The following is a 19,933-nucleotide window of genomic DNA, read 5'->3' on the forward strand; positions in this document are numbered from 1 at the left end:
TGATAAAATATAATTGTGAACCCGAGCTTTCTGACAGCTTGTGACAGATGAAAAATATTTCTTCTGCATAAATGTGTTTTGAAATTGTTTGGTTGATGAAAGGGGATGAATTGTCATAAACTGGTTAAAGCAGATTCGAAGCTGGTGCCTTGAAAATCCAAAGATATTAAATTAATGTAAATAATATGGAATTGCAGATATTATATTTGCTTATATGATAATGTTATGTTATAACTTTGTTTGGCTCTTGAGCTTATTAGTATTTTTGCTAACAAATATTACATGATGAAGGACGGTGTGCCAGTTGATCTATTGGTCTGCACTGATTGCCTGGAAGAATCTATTGCCGTATGCATGCTGTAGGTTAATCAAGATCAGCTTACCATAGGGGAGGAATAGAGTTTATTTTATAACCTAACAGCTAATTAAATATCTAGATATTAAATTTGATCATACATAATGGTGTTATTGAAATATACAAATTATATCTGGAACATCTCTAGAAAATGCAATGCCCCTGGGGTCAAATTAAATATGATTTGCTTTTTGAAGATTAAAATTGTTAAATATTAAAATGTAGCAAAGAGGAAGAATTTTTATCCTTTATTAAGATGGGGCATGATAAGTAAAGTATATTATAGGTGAAAAAATTTATCTCTTTGAAGCTGAGATGTTTATCTACAAATAAAAGCAGTATTAAAAAAAATGTTAAGTCAGATCACGTCCTAAAATGCTTAGTGTTTCTTTTAACTGTTTCATAGACTTGAAGGTATGTTAAAAGTTAGGAAAACTGTGTTATTTTGAAGACATTTTTGATGAGTTTGCTGAAATATGTTTACTAAGTGATAATTTTATATATACATGGGGAAATGATGTTTTCTAAAAAGCTGTGGTAATGCTACAGTGTATGTTATAGATGTATCTTTTGATATGGAAATGATAGATGAAGTGTTATATTGTCTATATTGTGTAATGGAATAAGTGCATAGGAATAAGTACCGGTGAATAATTCATGATGTGCAAGGCAAAGAGGGGGGGGGGACTGTATGTAATGGATCGTGCTGCAATATTGATGAAGGTTTTATAGAGATATGTAAGATATAGTATCAGTCTATTGACTTGTTAAAAAGCAAAATTGATAGATTTGAGAATTTATCCACATTCTAGTAAAAAAACAACAATAAAAAACACCATTTTTATGTCAAAAATATTTACAGAACTGCAAAATGCAATCTTTGCAAAATTTGTCTGACAAGGAGAACATTTAGTTCCCGTAAACCTTTTATTTTCTGTAACTAAAAAATTTATTAGCTTTTGCCACCAGAATAGAGCCAGACCAACCTGCACATGCCAGTAGTTTGACCAGGCTGTGTATTATATTGGTAGCTAAACTATTGTATGTTGACAAGCCAGCCCGCATAGCTCAATCGGTTAGAGCGCGAGACTTGTAATCTCGACATTGTGGGTTCGATTCCCGGGCTGGCCAACTAAAATTACTAATCAGTCTTTCGGATGAGACTTTAAATCGAGGTCCCGTGTATGGGTGCTTAAACACTTGGCACGCTAAAGAACCAGGAGAAGCTTCTGGAATTGGGGCATCTTTCTGTATCTGTAATTGCACTATCCTCCGAAAAATAAAATGACTAATACTCTTCTGGAGGGCTCGCCCATATGGGCAACCGGTGGCGAGTATAAATAAACGCAAATACACACACACACAGTATGTTGACATTGAAATCACTTAATTGTTAAATTTAAAGCAGGTTATGTCAGTTACTGGAAGGGTTAATAAAATATGTACATGTATATGGTAAAAAATTACCTTGTCTACATTCCATTCATCATTTTTAGGATATTAAAGTTTCAAAACATGTACTGACAGTATAGTGACTAGTGTAGACCACGACCAGATGCAACTGATGTGTCAGCTGTTCTTGGTCTGCACTGGTTGCATGGGTATAATAAGATGCCGCCAAGCTTTCTAAGGGTTTGCTCGCCAATGTATGGTCTCTTTCCCAAACACACACATTAAGTTTAAGGGTTTATGAATGGGTTTTCCATATCAAACTTAGCAGCCAAGAATATGTAGTCTTATCTAGTATATATTGTACTTAATTAAAGGGTAACATAGTTAAAAGGTAAATTTTGTTTGTATTAGGCATATTGTATTAATCTAAAGGCACGTTATGCCTTGAAATTTTGTAAAAGAATTTTTACTTCGTTAGAAAAGGCAAACATATTTAATTGAAGGCACATTATGCCTTAGAAAGGAATAAATATTTACTTCATTAGAAAGGGCAAACATGAATTAATAACCTTTGAATTATGGTTTCAGAGTAAGTTAGATAGATGCTTGTTTGCTTGAAGAAATATTGTTAAATGTTTGTCATAAAAGTAGGAGAATGTAAACAAAGTAGTATTTTGATGAAATACTAATCACAATACCATAACTGTACCAATTGCTAAAAAGTAACAGATATTGGCCAATGAGAAACTTTAAAGAAACGGTTAATAAAAGTGCACCATAAATAAAAAGATTTTCAGAAATAAAAACAAAAGCATTTCTGGGGCAGCATGTGCCTTTAAATAACGAAAATTAAGTGTTTTATTGTAAGAAATAATAAAGCTACAACAATTTACTTTTCTAAATATAAACATTAATAGAAGAATGATTTTAAATTTTTTATGTTCATTGTAACATTAACATTTGCATCATTTGTACAAGTTATAAATTCACCATTTTAACTCAAAGTTTTGATGTTATTTGATTTATGTAAAAAATACATCATTATGTTATTTGGTTTCATGTAAAAAATACATCATTATCTTATTTGATTTCATGTAAAAAATAGATCATTAGTCTTGTTTATATCAGAATCAAAGCAGAAATAAAAAAAGATCGCAAATATTCTTATTGGCTAAAGTTTCATTTCAAAAACAAAATTTTTTACGAAAAATTATTTTACCATGACAAGTTTACATAATATCAAAATTTCAAATTTTATCTTAGATTTTCAAAAATTTCAAAATATACTTTTTTTTACCTTCAGTTGATGTGAAAATTTGTTTCTACATTGAGATAGGCACATATTTTATGAAGTGATTAGGAAAATTTTGGAAAGAAATTTCAATGATGAATACAGTTATCATATTATGTTTTTTCTTGCCTAAGAGGCTTATCAGGCTTGGCATTTGTTTACAGAGAAAGTGTCGTAGATAACTGAACAAATTGGACAGATTTTGTATTTTATGTTTTTTTCCTTGCAATTGGTAAAATGTTGGGTTTTGTGAGATATTAATCTGTAAGGGAAGTTATCAGAATGAGAGGTATCATTGATGCATTAATGGAGCATAGAATGTCAAGAATGAAAGATATATATACATTTTACTACAGGATATAATCGTATATTATAATCGTGGGTTTGGTGCAAACTGGTTTGATCTTTTTTTTTTAGTCCAATCTTTTTTTGTATGCTTAACTAGGTCTTTCTTTACGCAGTCAAAATACCATGAGCTCCCTTTGTTTTTTCTTAAAAAAATTGATAAATTTGTTCTTTAAATTGGAAATTTTCTAATGGGAGTTTTCATCCAAAATATTTTGTCATGATTTTTAAAATATGAACAGTTAATCTTTAACTTTTACCGAAAGCAATAAGCCATTGCCATCAGTATTGGGCCAGGCCACTGTTGCTCAGTTTTTGTATTTAAATTGTTAAATGCCATAAACATCTGATAGATTGTTCATAATTCAAATGCATTACACAAATTCAGCAGTTTTGTACAGAATTTGTTTTATTGTTTGATTGTGTAGGAAGCTATAAATTTATAGACACATTCTCAAATCCTTTCCTGGAATCAGCCAGAACTAAGGAATCATTGCAAATTTTTTTCCTAACAGAAACAACGGCTAGCAAGTTAAGGGTACAAAGTAATACATAAAGTATCACAAAAAGTGAACTGTAGGCAGGTTCTTCTACTTTACAACTTTTACCACCATGTCACCAGGCTATTAGTGTCATTTCTTCAATCTCTGCTAGAGTCATTCTTTCTGCTTATGGCAGCCCACTTTATGGCACCACACAACTTTTGTTTTTTTTAATTTTTTATTCAATCTAATACTGTAAAAGTCAAAAGGCCACTATCTAGTTGTACTGGAGGAGGAAGATAAAAAAACATTTGGCTTTTGCTGTTGAAATACAGCAGACTTAGTCTTTATAAATTTATGAATGACTAAGGATTTTTTTGGGGGAGGAGGGGGAGAATAAAAGTATTAGATTTTTATAGGAGTATACCTGTCTGTTACAAAAACAACAACGCAAGAATATGCCAATCTGTATAACAATACAACATAGACTTTGAGTCTGACTGGAATAAAAACACAAGCCACATCACTCCCTTTTTAGGGGTCTAAAGGATTAATATATAAAGGATTAATTTTCTAAACTTCCGTTCTCAGACAGTTATATAATAAATATTCTATTACAGATGGGGCAGATTTTTATGTGTGAAAGGGGAGGGAAATTTGAAAAGAATAAATTTTGATATAGCCATATGGCTTCTATTTTAGAATATAAACTTTACATCATTAAAATTAATTTATTACAGATTATGTTGATGGGAATTATAGGAAAGCATACTTATGATTTTATTGGTTTTATCAAAGTTTATGTTGGAATTGAAAAAAAATAATTTTTTTTTAATAGGTATTGCTGAAAAGAAACCACGAACAAATGTTTTATGCTGGTTGCATTGTAAAAAGTGTTTTTAACAAATTTTGTGTATGTGTGTGTGCATAATTAATTCCACATTTCACATGTGGGGTATATCGTTATTTGACATTTGATCTAGGTGGCGTGTGTATCATTTTCTTTAAATCGCCCTTGTAGTACTCCACTTTGTTAAAACGTAGACCTTTATGGTTGGGGTCCTTTGTTAAAGATTTAGGGTCATATTACTCGATTATTATTTGATAAAATGATTTAAAAGAAAATATTGCTAAGCTACCTTGGTATGTGAGTGCAAATTGACCAGGTGAAGTGTGTTTAAATTTAAATTGTTGAATCGGAGTTTTATTATTTTGAAACGGAATATTTTCAAAAACTGTTGATTTCTTAATGTATTTATGAAATGAATGAAGTTAAATGTAGTCAGTTGAAATGAATCATATTAAATGTAGTCAATTTCTGCTTACTTAAGGAAATAAATGATGTTAAATGTAGTCAATTTGTACATACTTGAAACTTTTTGATTTTGATAAAGTTTCCTGAACAAATTATGCAAATCATACTTTTACCATATGCATATTTGATGAAAAAAATAAAAACAACTTAGGGATTGTTCTTCAAAACATTTTATTTTATCACATGATGAGTACTGTGTTTATGTTTTATTTTATAGCTTTTCATAATGTAATGTAAATAACTTGATAAAGGAATATTTGATATTTTTATTTGGTTTGGTTTTAACTCTTTCAACACAGAATATCTTAGGTGGACTTGTCCATTATTCAGTCTGGACAAAATCATTGATCATTTTCAAGGAAAATTTCAAAATGTGTACTAACAGAATAGTTAACAGTGCAGACCATGATCAGATGGCACGGACATGGCAGCTGATGTGGTCGGCACTGGTCATATGGGTAGAATCTGTTGCCACTAGCAAGTTTAGGTTTGAGTCACAGCAATACAGTAAAGGTTATTAGGGCAATTAACCAGCTTCATTGCCAGAGGAAGCCCTCGGGTGTCCCTCATTGCATTTTACATTCATGATTGGGCATTCCCGGCCTAGCATATGACAGAAATCTATCAATTTTCTTGACATGTATTGTATACACTGATTTGACTGTTTTGCATTTTCTCTCATTTTTATGCCCCCGCCATATAATGGCAGGGGCATATAGTGTTACCCTGTTCCGTCATTCCGTCATTCCGTCCTTCCGTCCTTCCGTCATCATCAGTTTCCGTTCATTATCTTAATAACCCTTGCACATATTGAACTCAAATTTGACATATGGATATGTCATGAGAAAATACAGGTCAAGTTCGAAATTGGTCATGGTTCGATGATTTTTGGCAGAGTTATGCCCCTTTTACATTGAAAATAATATGAAATTTTCAGTTTCCGTTCATTATCTCCCAAACGGTTCAAAACATTCAATTCAAAATTGACATATGGATATGTCATGAGAAAATACAGGTCAAGTTCGAAATTGGTCATGGTTTGATGATTTTTGGCAGAGTTATGCCCCTTTTACTTTGAAAATAATATGAAATTTTCAGTTTCCGTTCATTATCTCCCCAACGGTACAACACATTCAACTCAAACTTGACATATTGATATGTCATGAGAAAATACAGGTCAAGTTCAAATTTGGTCATGGTTCAATGATTTTTGGCAGAGTTATGCCCCTTTCACTTTGAAAATAATATGAAATTTTCAGTTTCCGTTCATTATCTCCCCAACCGTACAACACATTTAGCTCAAACTTGACATATCGATACGTCAAAGGAATGCGCAGGTCAAGTTCAAATTTGGTCATGGTTCGATGATTTTGGCAGAGTTATGCCCCTTTTACTTTGAAAATAATATGAAATTTTCAGTTTCTGTTTATTATCTCCCCAACAGTATTAAACATTCAACTCAAATTTGACATATTGATACGTCAAATGAATGCGCAGGTCACTTTCAAATTTGGTCATGGTTCGATGATTTTTGGCAGAGTTATGCCCCTTTCACTTTAAAAATAATATGAAATTTTCAGTTTCCGTTTATTATCTCCCCAACAATATTACACATTCAACTCAAATTTGACATATGGATATGTTTTTGGAATGCGCAGACCAAGTTTGAATTTGGTCATGGTTCAATGATTTTTGGCAGAGTAATGCCCCTTTCACTTTGAAAATGATATGAAATTTACAGTTTCTGTTCATTATCAACCCAACAGTGTTACATATTCAACTCAAAATTGACATATGGATATGTCAAAGGAATGCGCAGGTCAAGTTGGAATTTGGTCATGGTTCGATGATTTTTTGGCAGAGTTATGTCCCTTTCACTTTGAAAATAATATAGATACATCTTAGGAATAAGCAGTTTAAGTTTGAATTTGGTCGTGGTTCAATGATTTTAGACAAACTTATCTTTCCTGAATGTTGGAAAAATTTTGAACTTTCAGTTTCAGCACTCATACTTTTGTGGAAATGTATATAGCCATTATGTTGGCTACAAATATGCAATATGCTATTTTTAAAAGGTTAAGACTGAATAATTTCAGTGCCTTGAACATTGTATAAAAATGGTTAAGACTGAATAATTTCAGTGCCTTGAACATTGTATAAAAATGGTTTGTGTTAACATTGAAAAGTTTTAAGGGCTTTGAACTTAGAATGAAAAAAATAATTTGTGCAAACAAATTTGGAACTAAATATTATAACATTTGAAATTTTGGCTGCATGCGGGGGCATCCGTGGCATGATGACACATTTCTAGTTCCTGAATGACTTATCAACAGAGCTTTCTGAATTTACCCATTGTGTATCTATTTTATAAAGCCCCACTTCTCTGTCCCATTAAGTTTAAGATTTGTATTTTAACTGCATTAAGAATGAAATTTTTAATGTAAATACATTGTGATTGACCTCGTAAGGTAGCATTTTCTCATGTTGGCTCTAATTTCGTGAGTAAATACAGGGCTTTGTAAAAAAGGGCTGTATTAAAATAGAATACATTTGGAGTGTACTTTAAACAAGTTTAAATCTGAAAAATAAATATTGGTCATTTTAAAGTCGGGATTTCTGTAAGATTTCAGTCAATTAGAGGAATTTAAGTTACAGGTTGTCAGGTGAAAATTGTGTAGACAGAGAAATTTATACTAAAATGATGTAAAAGAAAGCTAGGATAAAATGTAGGAGAAATAAAAAAAAACTTGGGATATAAAAAAAATATATTTCTGGAATTATTTGTTTGTTTTCTGGAAGTAAGTTACCTTTTATATTCAATATTTTTGTTGCTTCATCAGACAAAATGTCATTGATATTTTTTTCTGCATGTTTTGTACTTGGTCATTGTAAATATTCTCTCAATAGGTGCTCTTGTGCTCAGCACATTTTGTCTTGCCAATTATGGTCAATTATCATAAGATAATACCCACTTGATCATCATGAACAAAATTACTACCCAGCACCAATAAACTATATATAACATATAATGTGCCGAATGCCTGTGCATTATGCCTGTAAAATACAATCTGTCAGACCAATTTTTTTCCGAATGTACATAAAAACATACAAATTAAACAAGAAAAACCATATTGTAATGATAAGAAATAATCTGTAATATAGAAATGTTCTCATATTATGTAAGATATTATCATTGTCTATTGTAGGAACCATTGACCTCTGTTTTAATTCCAAAGTCAGTTGTAAAACTACCACCACAACCAGAGAAGAAGGAGATAGGCAACCAGACAACAACAACAACTACTACAGCAGCACCTGGCCCCGACAGTAGTATATACTTCCAGTTTATATGGTACCAGAATGCTAACCTGTTCCCTGTTGCTAATGGACGGCACGAGGACCCCGTGCTTCATGGGAAATCCTGGAACGTTATCAGCTCAGTGATTTCTCTATCCATGTGTAAGTAAATGTTGTTTGGTTGTTGTTTTTTCATTGTTTCTGAAATAAATCGTGTAAAAGCCAACTCGGGGGGGGGGGGGGGGGGGCACTTTTTTTCTGAAATAAATGTAGGAGCCATCTACAGAAGCTTTCCTCCACCATTAAATGTTGGATGACACTGTAGAAATATTATAATGACTATGACATAAAACACCAAAAAAGCACTTTTATTAATGAACATTCTGAGCTATTGGTTTTGAACTCTTCAAAGGTTTTTGTTCAATACTTTAATATGAGGCAGCTTTATATATGCAGCTGATCTGTGGTCCGACAAAGGTACTTGCTTTTACCTAGAATAATACACTGTAAATGAGGGGGGGGGGGGGGCTCATTTTTTCCGTTACCACCAGTCCAGCACAGATGCTAAGTCACCAGTAGTGTTGGTGTTTCTTATGAATAAAGGAGTAAATTATCAAACTTTTGTAAGCATTTAACAAGGTTTTCATGAAACTATACATTATTATTCAATAGTTTTAATTTCTTTATGTTTTTATCATTCATTTATATCTATTATGCTTGGAAAATCTATGAACTTGAAATCTATGTTATAGATGTAATATACTGGATAATATATGGAAATATACACACATTTTATTAACATTAATGTGTTTGTATAAATGTGTATATTTCAATTAATTAAATGTATGCAATATACCTATATATTACTTACCTTCAATTTCATAGTTTTACCCTCCAGTGTTGAAAGTATAAAGTACAACTGCACCAGATATAGAGTGAAATTATCTAACGTTCTCTGCATGAACTAGATGTATATCTGGTTAAAACAATATACCTGAGTTCCATTTCAAATTTTATCACAAAAAGTCATATTTTGTCTGTGAGATAATTTTATTGAAGTACAGTCGATAAGATATTGGAAATATTCAAACATTAGGAAAATAAAAGTTTGTTTTCAATTTTTCTCTGGCAAAGGTTTTTTGCACCAAACATTAAAAGAAGTGTTTTACACAAATCTTATGTAATCAAATGTTGACAATTTGCCAGTTAATGCCAGGTGTGGATGAATTTTTGGTAGAAAAACTTCAGCAGTATTCTCTAGTTAACATTAGCATGAAGTTTTGTGTAACAATTTTTATAGGAATTTTTTTCGCTGATATATATAGAATATACCTGTAGGTTGATATGTGTATTAAATACATGTATATTTTAACATTAAGCAACACATGTATGGGGTAATGAGTAAAGTCGTTTGGTACTTTTCAATGATTATGTTAAAAAATACCATTGAATTGCTACCCAGCTGAATGTGTGAATTTGACTTGCCCTGCTTTGGATTTGGAATTTTCCAATAATAGTTTTAGTAGCTTTAGTTTACTATATCTTAAAAGAAAAAATGAGTAACCAAGACTATATTTTATTAAACGCACAGTTGTGCAGGAAGTTCAGCTTGGCAGTTAACTGGTGACATAGACAAGCCAAGCTGTTTTCTGATAACATAGTCAAGTAAGGCTGTATACCAGTGGATAGGCAAGCCAGGCTGTATACTTGTGGCATAGTCAAGTCAGGCTGTATACCAGAGGCATAGTCAAGTCATTCTTTGTTCCTCTGGAATAGTCAAGTCAGGCTGTATTCATTTTGCATAGTCAAGTCAGTATGTATACCAGTGACATAGTCAAGTCAGACTGTATACCAGTGGCATAGTCAAGTCAGGCTGTATACCAGTGGCATAGTCAAGTCAGGCTGTATACCAGTGGCATAGTCAAGTCAGACTGTATACCAGTAGCATAGTCAAGTCAGACTGTATACCAGTGACATAGTCAAGTCAGGCTTTATACCAGTGACATAGTCAAGTCAGACTGTGATACCAGTGGCATAGTCAAGTCAGACTGTATACCAGTAGCATAGTCAAGTCAGGCATAGTCAAGTTATGCTGTATACCAGTGGATAGGCAAGCCAGGCTGTATACTTGTGGCATTAGTCAAGTCAGGCTGTATACAGTTGGCATAGTTCAAGTATTCTTTGTTCCTCGGTGGAATAGGTCAGTAGGCTGTATTCATTTTGCATAGTTCAAGTCAGTATGTATATACGCAGTGTCAAGTCAGGACTGTATACCAGTTGGCATATCAAGTCAGAACTGTATACCAGTAGCATAGTCAAGTTCAGGCTTTATACCAGTGACATAAGTCAAGTCAGGCTGTATACCAGGTGGCATAGTCAAGTCAGGACTGTATACCAGTAGCATAGTCAAGTCAGACTGTATACCAGTGAACATAGTCAAGTCAGGCTTTATACCAGTGACATAGTCAAGTTCAGACTGTATACCAGTGGCATAGGTCAAGTCAGACTGTATACCAGTAGCCATAGTCAAGTCAGGCTTTATTACCAGTTGACATAGTCCAAGTCAGACTGTATTACCAGTGGCATAGTCCAAGTCAGTGCTGTATACCAGTAGCATAGTCAAGTCAGGCTGTATACCAGTAGCATAGTCAAGTTATGCTGTATACCAGTGGCATAGTCAAGTCAGTCTGTATACCAGATATTACATATCTAACACTAAGCCTGCTTGCAGCAACACGGTCTATCCATGCAACCATTGCAGACCAAGATTATCCAGCACTTCTGTACTGTCACATCATATGCGTCACCCACTTTTTAAACCCAAATTTCAGTTTTTTTCATATTTTTTAAATTTTTTTCCCCCAAAAAATTTTTTGGAAAAGGGTTTATTTCTTCATTGAAGGTAGAAAGGGTAAAATTTACCGGTAGATAGGGGAATGAAACAGGGCCTTTCCAAAGATTTCATAAATACTTTTTTTTGGAAAATTTAAAAAAATGTTTTTTTAAAAGCATAAAATTTGTAAAAGGAAAACCAAAAGGGAAAGAAATTTTTTAAAAATTTTATCAAGGGCATTTTTGAAAACCCTGAAAAATTTACCAAAAAAAGGAGGTTAAAAAATATATTTTTTCAAAAAAAAACCCTTACTTTTGTTAGTAACGTAGTAAAATATTGTTTTTTAAAAAACTAAAAATTTTTAAATCATTTATCGAAAAAAAAAAACATGTAAATTTTTTAAATTTTTTAAATCTTGAATCTTTTTACTTTTTTTTTAAAATTATTAGTACATTTTTTTTCAATTTTTGATTTTATTGACTTTACTTGGTTGATTTTTGGGAAAGGCATGCTGTTTTTAAGCAGGGTTTTTAAATTTTCCCGGATAAGAAAGGGTTTAAAAAAAAAGAAAAAAAAATGTAAATAACGGGGGATAATTTAGTTTGATTTGGGGAAAGTTAAAAAAAATTTTAAAAATTTTTGATAATAAAAATTTTGAAAATTTATACAAAAGAAATTTTTAAAACTTTTGACAGTTTAAAAATAAGTTTTGTGCTTTTTTTGTAAATTAAACAGAAATAAAAAATAAAAGTTTAAATTTCTTGCCAGTAAATTTTTCAATTATTTTATTGAGTACCTTTAAAAGGGGAAAAAAAATTTAAAATTTTTTTCCATTTAAACACCCCCCCCCCCCCCCCCCCCCCCCCCCCCCCCCCCCCCCCCCCCCCCCCCCCCAAAAATGATATTTTTTTTACAGAATGTTTTAAATTAAAAATAAAGGGTACCCCGTTTATAAGATAAATTTTAATGGGTTTCAGGGGTTTATAGCTTCCCCCCAAAATGTTTTATTGAAAAAAAATTTTTTCTGTTAAAAAGCTTTACATGAAACTTTGTGTCAAAAAAATTGAAATTTTTAATTTACATAAGTAAATCACGCGGGGAATAAGCCCCCGAATTTTTTTTCAGAGTTAATTTTTAAAACTCGGGGGTTTTAAAATTTTACTTTTACCATTTCTTCAATTTGGGACCTTTTTTCCAGAATTTTTAGGGATAGAGAAATTTAAAATTAAGTTTTTAATTTTAATTTTTATTTGGGGGGGGAAAAAAAGAAGGTTGAATTACGGGAAAAATCAGAAAAATTTCTTTTGGGGAATTTGTTATCTTTTAACCCAAAACTGCTGTTTAAAAATTTTAAATTGTTTTTTTTGATGATGTTTTTTTTTAAAACAATGATTTTTCTGGGGATAGTTTTTTTGTTTGAAATTTTTTTTTTGGTTTTTGGGTTTTTAAATTTTTTTCTATTTGCGGGAAAATTGTTTTTCAAGTGTTAAGGGGATAAAACAGATTTTTTTCCCTTACATTTTTGGGGGGTTTTTTTTTGATGGTTTAAAATTATGAAAACGGGTTTTACGTTTTTTCATGGAAAAAAAAAATTTTTGAGATCCCAATTTTGGTTTGACAGTTTTTTTAAAAAGCGGGCCACATTTGTTTTTAAATAAAATTTACCAACCTTAAACCCAAAACCCTTTTTGGTTTGGTTTGGTGTGGGTTTGGGTTTTTACTCGGAAAAAGGGAAGAAAGGGCCACTTTGGGAATTTTTAACCAGAGACATGTCAGCCACAGCTTTGGGTTCCCTTTGGGCAGGATTTTTTTCCCAAACATTTTAAACCAGTGTTAGGCGCTTTCTTTTTCCCAAAAGTAACTGGAAAAACCTTTCGTACAGGGCCAAAAGGCAGAAAATTAAATTTGTGCAAATTTAAACTGTAAAAAAGGGTTTTTTATCATTTACAAAAAAATGCCCCTGCACCTTTCCCCAAAATTTAAAAACCCTTGGGTCACCCCAATTCACCAAAAGGCCCCCAATTTGCTCTCCCTTTTTTAAAGGGCAATTTGGACGGAAAATTTAAACCCCAACCCTTTCTTTGGCAAAAACACAAAGATAAAATTGCCCCAATTTTTTTAAATTTTTCTTTTTTTTTTGCTTTTTTAAACCATTTTTTCAAGTTAAAAATTTGGGTTTCATTTTTCCCATGTATTATTTTTTTTCCCCAAATTTTTCGGGAACAAATACCCGGAAAAAAAGAAATGTTTTGATTTTAAAGCACCATATTTTAAGGAAGTGTTATCTCAAAGGCATTTTTTTAAAGCGGGTTACGGGAAATCGTTGGACACGGGGTGTTTGTGACATCACCCGTGCTTGTTTTCCCTAAAAATATTTGTAAGAACCCCTAACGGGACACTTTTAAAAAAGAAAATTTTCTTAATTTGTGGGGAGAGAAAAGAGGCCAATCAAAAAAAAAATTATCCCCCAACCCAAAATTCTTTTTTAAACCCTTGTTAATTTTTCTTTTTGAAAAAAGGGGAAAATTTAGTTTGATAATATAAAAGGTCTTTGTTGTAGTACTGGATAAAAAAATTTGAAATTTTAAAACGAGAAATCGGGAAAAAAAAGTGCAGCCAGTCATTTTAATAGTTTTTCATTGACATTTCTCCCTCATAATGTATAATTTTTTCATGTTTTTTTAATTTAAAAAACTTTAAAAAAGTGAGCGGGTTTTTTTTTTCCAGAGGGTATTCAGATTTTTATTTTTTTTGGTTTATTCTGGTAATTGCGTTTTCCCACTGTTTTCAAAAAAATTTTTAAAAATTGTAAAAAATGAGGGGACTGTGGAAATGGGGTTTTTTTTATACATGTGTATTTTTTATGTTGAAGTATTTTAAAACAATTAAAAAATTCAAAAAAGGATTTATTTTTCCCCGGGGCCTTAAAAATTTTTTTTTCTGATTTCTTTTCATTTTCATAGAATTTAAAAAAAAAAAAAAGGAAAGAGGGGAAAATTAAATGTGAAAAAAAAAAAAAAAGGGGGAAATTTAAAACTCATTTAAATTTTAAAAAATTTAAAAGGGAATAATTGTGTTATTATTTCAAGGGGGATTACCCCAAAAATGGGTGGGGTTTAATATTTTTTGCTAAACATTGGGAAACATGGGAAATTTAAATTTGGGATTGGAATTTTCTTTTGCCACAAATTAGTGATCTTTAAAAAATTTGGAATTAAAAAAAAGTTTATTTTTTTTTTATTAAAAAATTTTTTGGCATGGGGAGGGGTAAAATCAGATTAAAGCCTTTTAAAAGAAGGGAAGTAACTGATATTTTATTTTGTTATTGCCCGTGAAGGATGGGGAATAACTGAGAAAATTTTGCCCTTCCAAAAAATTGTTTATTAAAATATGGAAATTTTCTTTTGGGGTTTATTTTCTTTATTATTGTAAATATTGGGGAGAAAAAACTGAGAAAAATACTTCCCAAAAAAATTTTTTTTTTAAAGGGAAAAAAACTCATTTCTTTTTTTACTAAAATTTAAGTTTGGCTAAAATTTTACAAAAAGGGCCCATAGAAGATTGTTTTTTGAAAAATTTTTCCCCTCTACAAGGGAAAAATTTGGTGGCCTGCAATTTCTGGGACTACAATTTCTTTAAAGGTCAGGGTTTTTTTTTAAATAGAAATTAATTTCCCCTTTTTAATCGGGAAAACTTTTAATTTAGTTTTTTAAAATTTTTTTGTGCAGGGAAAAAAAAAGAAATTACTTTTTTCTTATTCAAAAAATATTTCTTTTTGGCATTTATTTTAAACAAAACCTTTAGAAAGGTTTTCAATATTTTTTAAGAGTTTTAAAATTGTTGATTTTTTAATTTTCTTACACCCATTTCGTTTGGTTTAAAAAAAAAAAAAAAAACCAGACCCTTTTAAAAAAAAATGGAAAGATTTTAAAAATGTTTTTTGATTATTTTAAAAATTTTTGCACTTTCCCGAAAAAAGAATTTTTCCATGATTTTGTTTGTTTATTCTTTTCCCCTTGCTAAGAAATTGGGGCCCAAAACACCTTTTAAACTGTGCCATTTTTTTTAAAGCTTTAAAAAAAATTGCCATTTTGAATTTTCTTTTTACCTTATATTTTATGCTTTTGGTCTTTTTTTAAAAATTTTTTTTTAAAAGTGTTATGTTTGTAAAAATAATTTGCTGCCCCAGATGACCAAGGGCAATATTTATTTTATGTTTTGGGGGGATGTTTTTCATGGAAAATTTTAGATTTTTTGGGATGGCGCCAAAAATGGTTTGTGTTAAAAAGCGGAAAGGAAAAAACTTTTTGGTCCCCAAGGGCCCCTGTGATCATCTCACAGCTTTTTGCTATTCTAGAGGTATTGTGTAAATTTTTTGTATTTTTCCACAAAAAGTCCTAAAATAAAAATTTTAAAGCTTACTCTGTTTGTTAAATTTGGGAAAAAATATTTATGAATTTGAAAAAATTAAATTGGGAAAAAATTTTAAAAAAATAAAACTATTTTATATAAATAACCAAAATTAAAGAGGGCCCAAAAACCCCTAGGCTTACCCCATACCAAAAATTTCTTTTGAGGATGATCTGGAAAGTCAATTTTTGACCTTTTGTAGTGGTTCCTTTTACTTTAACCCCTTTTTGCCCAGAATTTTGGGCAAAATAAATTCTAACCCTCCGGGCTACTGCAGACCAAGATCAGGGTGGGGGTCTATGCGTTTTTGATTTTGGTTTTAAATGTTTGCTATTAGTGAAACAAACTTATTTTTTAAAATTTCCCTTAAAATGGTGGGGGTTTGGTTTAAAGGGCAAAATTTTTAAAACAGGTTTAAAGGGACCAGACTAGGGGATTTAAGCCCCATTAAAATTTTTAAAAAATTTTAAAAAAAAATCCCTCAGTTCCCAAATTTATATATCAAAAAATTTGAAAAAAAACAAGGGGTTTATAGGAAAAAAAAAAACTCCCTTTTAAAAACCTTTAAAAATCAAAAATTTCGGGGACAAGACTTGATGAATAAAAAACTTATATTAATTTTATATCAGACTTAATTTTAAAAAGGCAAAAGGGTTAAGGCATTGTTTTAAAAAACTTCCCTATTATTTTTAAAATTTAGACTTTATTTTTAAAAAGGGGGTTTTGGTTAAAAAGGCCCTTTTAAAAAAAAACTCAAAAATCATTTTATATTTAGAAAAATTTTTAAAAAGGGGATAAAAGGTTAATTTCATTGTAAATAAAAATCATTTTTATTTTTATATTTTAGAAATTTTTTAAAAGGGATTTGGTTTTAAAGGGATTTGTTTTAAAAAGAACCCCTTAAAAATTTATTTTTAAAATTTAGACTTATTTAAAAAAAATAGGTTAAAGGGGCATTTTTAAAAAAAAAACTCATAAATTAAATTTTATATCAGACTTATTAAAAGGCATAGGTTAAGGCATTGTAAATAAAACTCATTGAGAGTTTAAATAATTAAGTTGACAAGATTTTATAGATAAAACTCATTACATATTTATATCAGATTTATTAAAAGGGTTAATGCAATATAGATGAAACTTATTGAGAGGTGACATTGCTATTTGAGGGTAAACATTGCTATTTGAGAGGTAAACATTGTTATTTGAAAGGAAAACATTGTTATTTGAGAGGTTAAATATTGCTTTTTTGAGAAGTAAAACATTATTTGAGAGGGTAAATATTGCTATTTTGAGAAGTAAAACATTGTTATTTGAGAGGTAAACATTGTTGTTTTAGAGGTAAACATTGCTATTTTGAGAAGTAAAACATTGTTATTTGAGAGGTAAACAGTGTTATTTGAGAGGTAAACATTGTTATTGAGAGGTAAACATTGCTATTTGAGAGGTTAAACATTGCTATTTTGAGAAGTAAAACATTGTTATTTGAGAGGTAAACAGTGTTATTTGAGAGGTAAACATTGCTATTTTAGAGGTAAACATTGTTATTTGAGAGGTAAACATTGTTATTTGAGAGGTTTAAATATTGATAACTTTTGAGAAGTAAAACATTGTTATTTGAGAGGTAAAAAACATTGTTATTTTAGAGGTTTAAAACATTGTTACTTTGAGAGGGTTAAAACATTATTATTTGAGAGGTTTTAAACATTTGTTATTTGAGAGGATTTAAATATTGATAATTTTTCAGGATGAGAGTGAAGTAAGAGCTAACATTGTTTCAGATGATTGGAGATAGTAGGTTTGTATATAAGGCAGCTGTATATGTTTCTACTGTGTTTTGATGGCTGGTTCATCATTACATATTGTCTCATTGCTTCAAAGTAAGTCCAGTCCGATGTTAGAAATTAAAGAGCCGCGATCCATTGACCAAAACCAACATAATGTGAGTTTGCGACCAGCATAGGATCCAGACGCCGGAGCCCTGCGCTTTCTGCCGCAGTCCTGATCAGGATCCATGCTGTTCGTCCTTTACCAACTCTATTACAAGTAGAGAAACTGATAGCATACAGAATGGATCCTGATTAGACTGCACGGTTATGCGCAGGCTTTGGTCTGGATCCATGCCTGGTCGAGCATCGCAAACCCCCATCTATGTTGGTTTTGTGTGAACGCGGCCTTTCAAATTTAAAATTTTTATATTAATTTTTTCAATTTTGTATTTACGCCTCTTTTAACGGGTTTAAACCTGCTGAAATTTGTGGACACATTGGACTTGTCTGGGCCTTTTTTAATTTTGGAAAACTATCCATTATCAGTTCTGGGATTTATCCCAAGATAAAAAATACAAGTTGCATACAGACAGGCTTTCTTTAAATGGTTTGAAAAGGGCTAATCGTTTTTTGGTTACAACAGTATAAAGGATTTAAAATATTTATATGAATCGATTACTTGCAATCGATTATGTACATTTCTCTTGTGTTCAAGTTAGCTGCCTGGTTTGATTGTGTAAGAAATTCCCTTGTGAAAAAAAGACTACCCATCAGATTATTGTTATGCTTTTGTAGCCAAATTATAAATTCTGTTCCCAAATGCAGAAAATTGTAATTCTGATTATTATCATCAAACAAGATATTTTTAGTTTGTTTATAGATTCTGTTGAGAAATTTACCTTTTTCTCTTGTGAATACTGAAATGACCTGAGTAAATGACCTGTTGTTTTTTGTTTCCAGGTTTTTGAATATACCACGTAAGATGAAGCACTCTGTCATCAACATCTGTGTCAGTGTTCTGCTGCTGATTATTGGCTTCACTATGGGTATAAAACGTACGGATCATGAGAGGGCTTGTCAGATTGTCGGGATAGTGTTACATTATCTCTCTATGGTCGCCATATTCTGGTTTACAATTACAGCAAGGTAATTTACAACTATCATACTCATGGTAGAACTGGTTTTGCTTCAATTGGATTCTTTTTAAAAATATTTGTGAATCAATTTCCTTACATCTTTGACATGGTCTGTCACTTGTTTAGCAAACATGTAAAGCAAAATGGAACCTTAAACGTGTCTATCTGATAAATTGTGCATAATATGCACAAAAGATTTTGTTCAATTTGATATTTAAAGCACAATAATTTTAGTTAATAATTGTGATAATGGAAAACTTTATCAAACAGACATGTTCTGAAACAGTTTCTGTTTCAAATCGAACAGTTTCTGTTTCAAATCTGACAATAAAATAAAGGTGGCAGCATGGCCTTGTGATTAATCTATCTAGGGATCACTAGCCATGTGGGTTCAAGCCCCTGTCCAGGGCAAGCCATTGTTTCCTAGAGCAAGAAACTTTACACTCGTTGTTTAGTACTGGTTGGTTCCAGGAGCAGATTCGCCTGTGTCTATTAGCTTATAAGTTCCTATAAAATCAAAGTAATATAAATTCTCTATAAAGTAATACTATTTTATGCTATTATACATTACACATAATTATGTTCCCATGAATTTTTTGCTGAGAAAAACCCTGATCATTTTTATATGCAGCAACATGTTGAAGAAGTTTACAAAGGCGGAGAAGCCACCACCACCACCTGCTGACTTCCCGATGCCTTTACCACCCAAACCAATCATCAGGTTCTACCTGTTGGCCTGGGGTGTGCCTACAATTATCTGTGGTATAACTGCTGCAGTCAGCTTCGATTTCTACGATGAATACGATTAGTAAGTTAAACTGTAGTCAAGAAATTTATCTCTTTTAAAGCTAATTGTGATAATGACTTAAATTGTAGTGAAGAAATTCATTTTTCTTTTATTAGCTCGACTTTTTTTTTTGAAAAAAAAAATGAAAGGATTCTTACAAAAGGGGCGGAAAGGTTGCCGTTGCCGTTTTTCCCTTTCCCCCCCGAAAATTTTACCCGGTCATGCAACTTTTTTTTTCTTTTGTATTGTCTTTTATTACTTGGCCCCAACAACCCTTGGGGGGAAAACCTTTTCATAGACCCCACTAACCTTTCCCCTTTAAACCATAAATTTAAACCCCCGACCCTTTAAGGGTTAAAAATCCAATTTTTTTCTTGTTCAAAAGCTGTTATTTTTGGCTGTAGATTTTGTTATTTTTTAAAGGGTTGTCTTCAAACCTTTTAAAAAATTTAAAAATTTAAGGATATTTTTTAAAAAATAACCAGCCGACCTTTTACCCTTTATATAAATGACCTTTACTTTGA

At 31.3% G+C, this 19,933-nt stretch overlaps 2 protein-coding genes across 2 annotated transcripts in view; both read left to right on the plus strand.

Annotated features, from left to right (window-relative positions):
* Nucleotides 1–8,669, plus strand: part of LOC132730294 (adhesion G protein-coupled receptor A3-like) — a 58,230-nt gene extending 49,561 nt beyond the window's left edge. The window contains exon 12 of the mRNA XM_060716190.1: nt 8,387–8,669. Coding sequence (XP_060572173.1) covers nt 8,387–8,647 — 261 coding nt within the window. The 3' untranslated portion in view covers nt 8,648–8,669. The remainder of the gene's footprint in view (nt 1–8,386) is intronic.
* An 8,796-nt stretch (nt 8,670–17,465) lies between these two features.
* Nucleotides 17,466–19,431, plus strand: LOC132730286 (adhesion G protein-coupled receptor A1-like). The gene is made up of 3 exons (XM_060716179.1): nt 17,466–17,476; nt 18,447–18,632; nt 19,254–19,431. Exons 1-3 carry the CDS (start codon nt 17,466–17,468, stop codon nt 19,429–19,431), a joined length of 375 nt encoding a protein of 124 aa, XP_060572162.1.
* The last annotated feature ends 502 nt before the right edge of the window (nt 19,432–19,933 follow it).

The sequence above is a fragment of the Ruditapes philippinarum genome, unplaced genomic scaffold (assembly GCF_026571515.1).
Source record: "Ruditapes philippinarum isolate M1 unplaced genomic scaffold, ASM2657151v2 ctg6208_1_1_1_1, whole genome shotgun sequence".
Lineage (NCBI taxonomy): Eukaryota > Metazoa > Mollusca > Bivalvia > Venerida > Veneridae > Ruditapes > Ruditapes philippinarum.

Excerpts from the sequence above, each read along its gene's own strand:
- LOC132730286 (XM_060716179.1), top strand. Across the intron at positions 18,633-19,253 it reads TGGTTTACAATTACAGCAAG|CAACATGTTGAAGAAGTTTA; the intron begins GTAATTTACAAC and ends TTTTATATGCAG.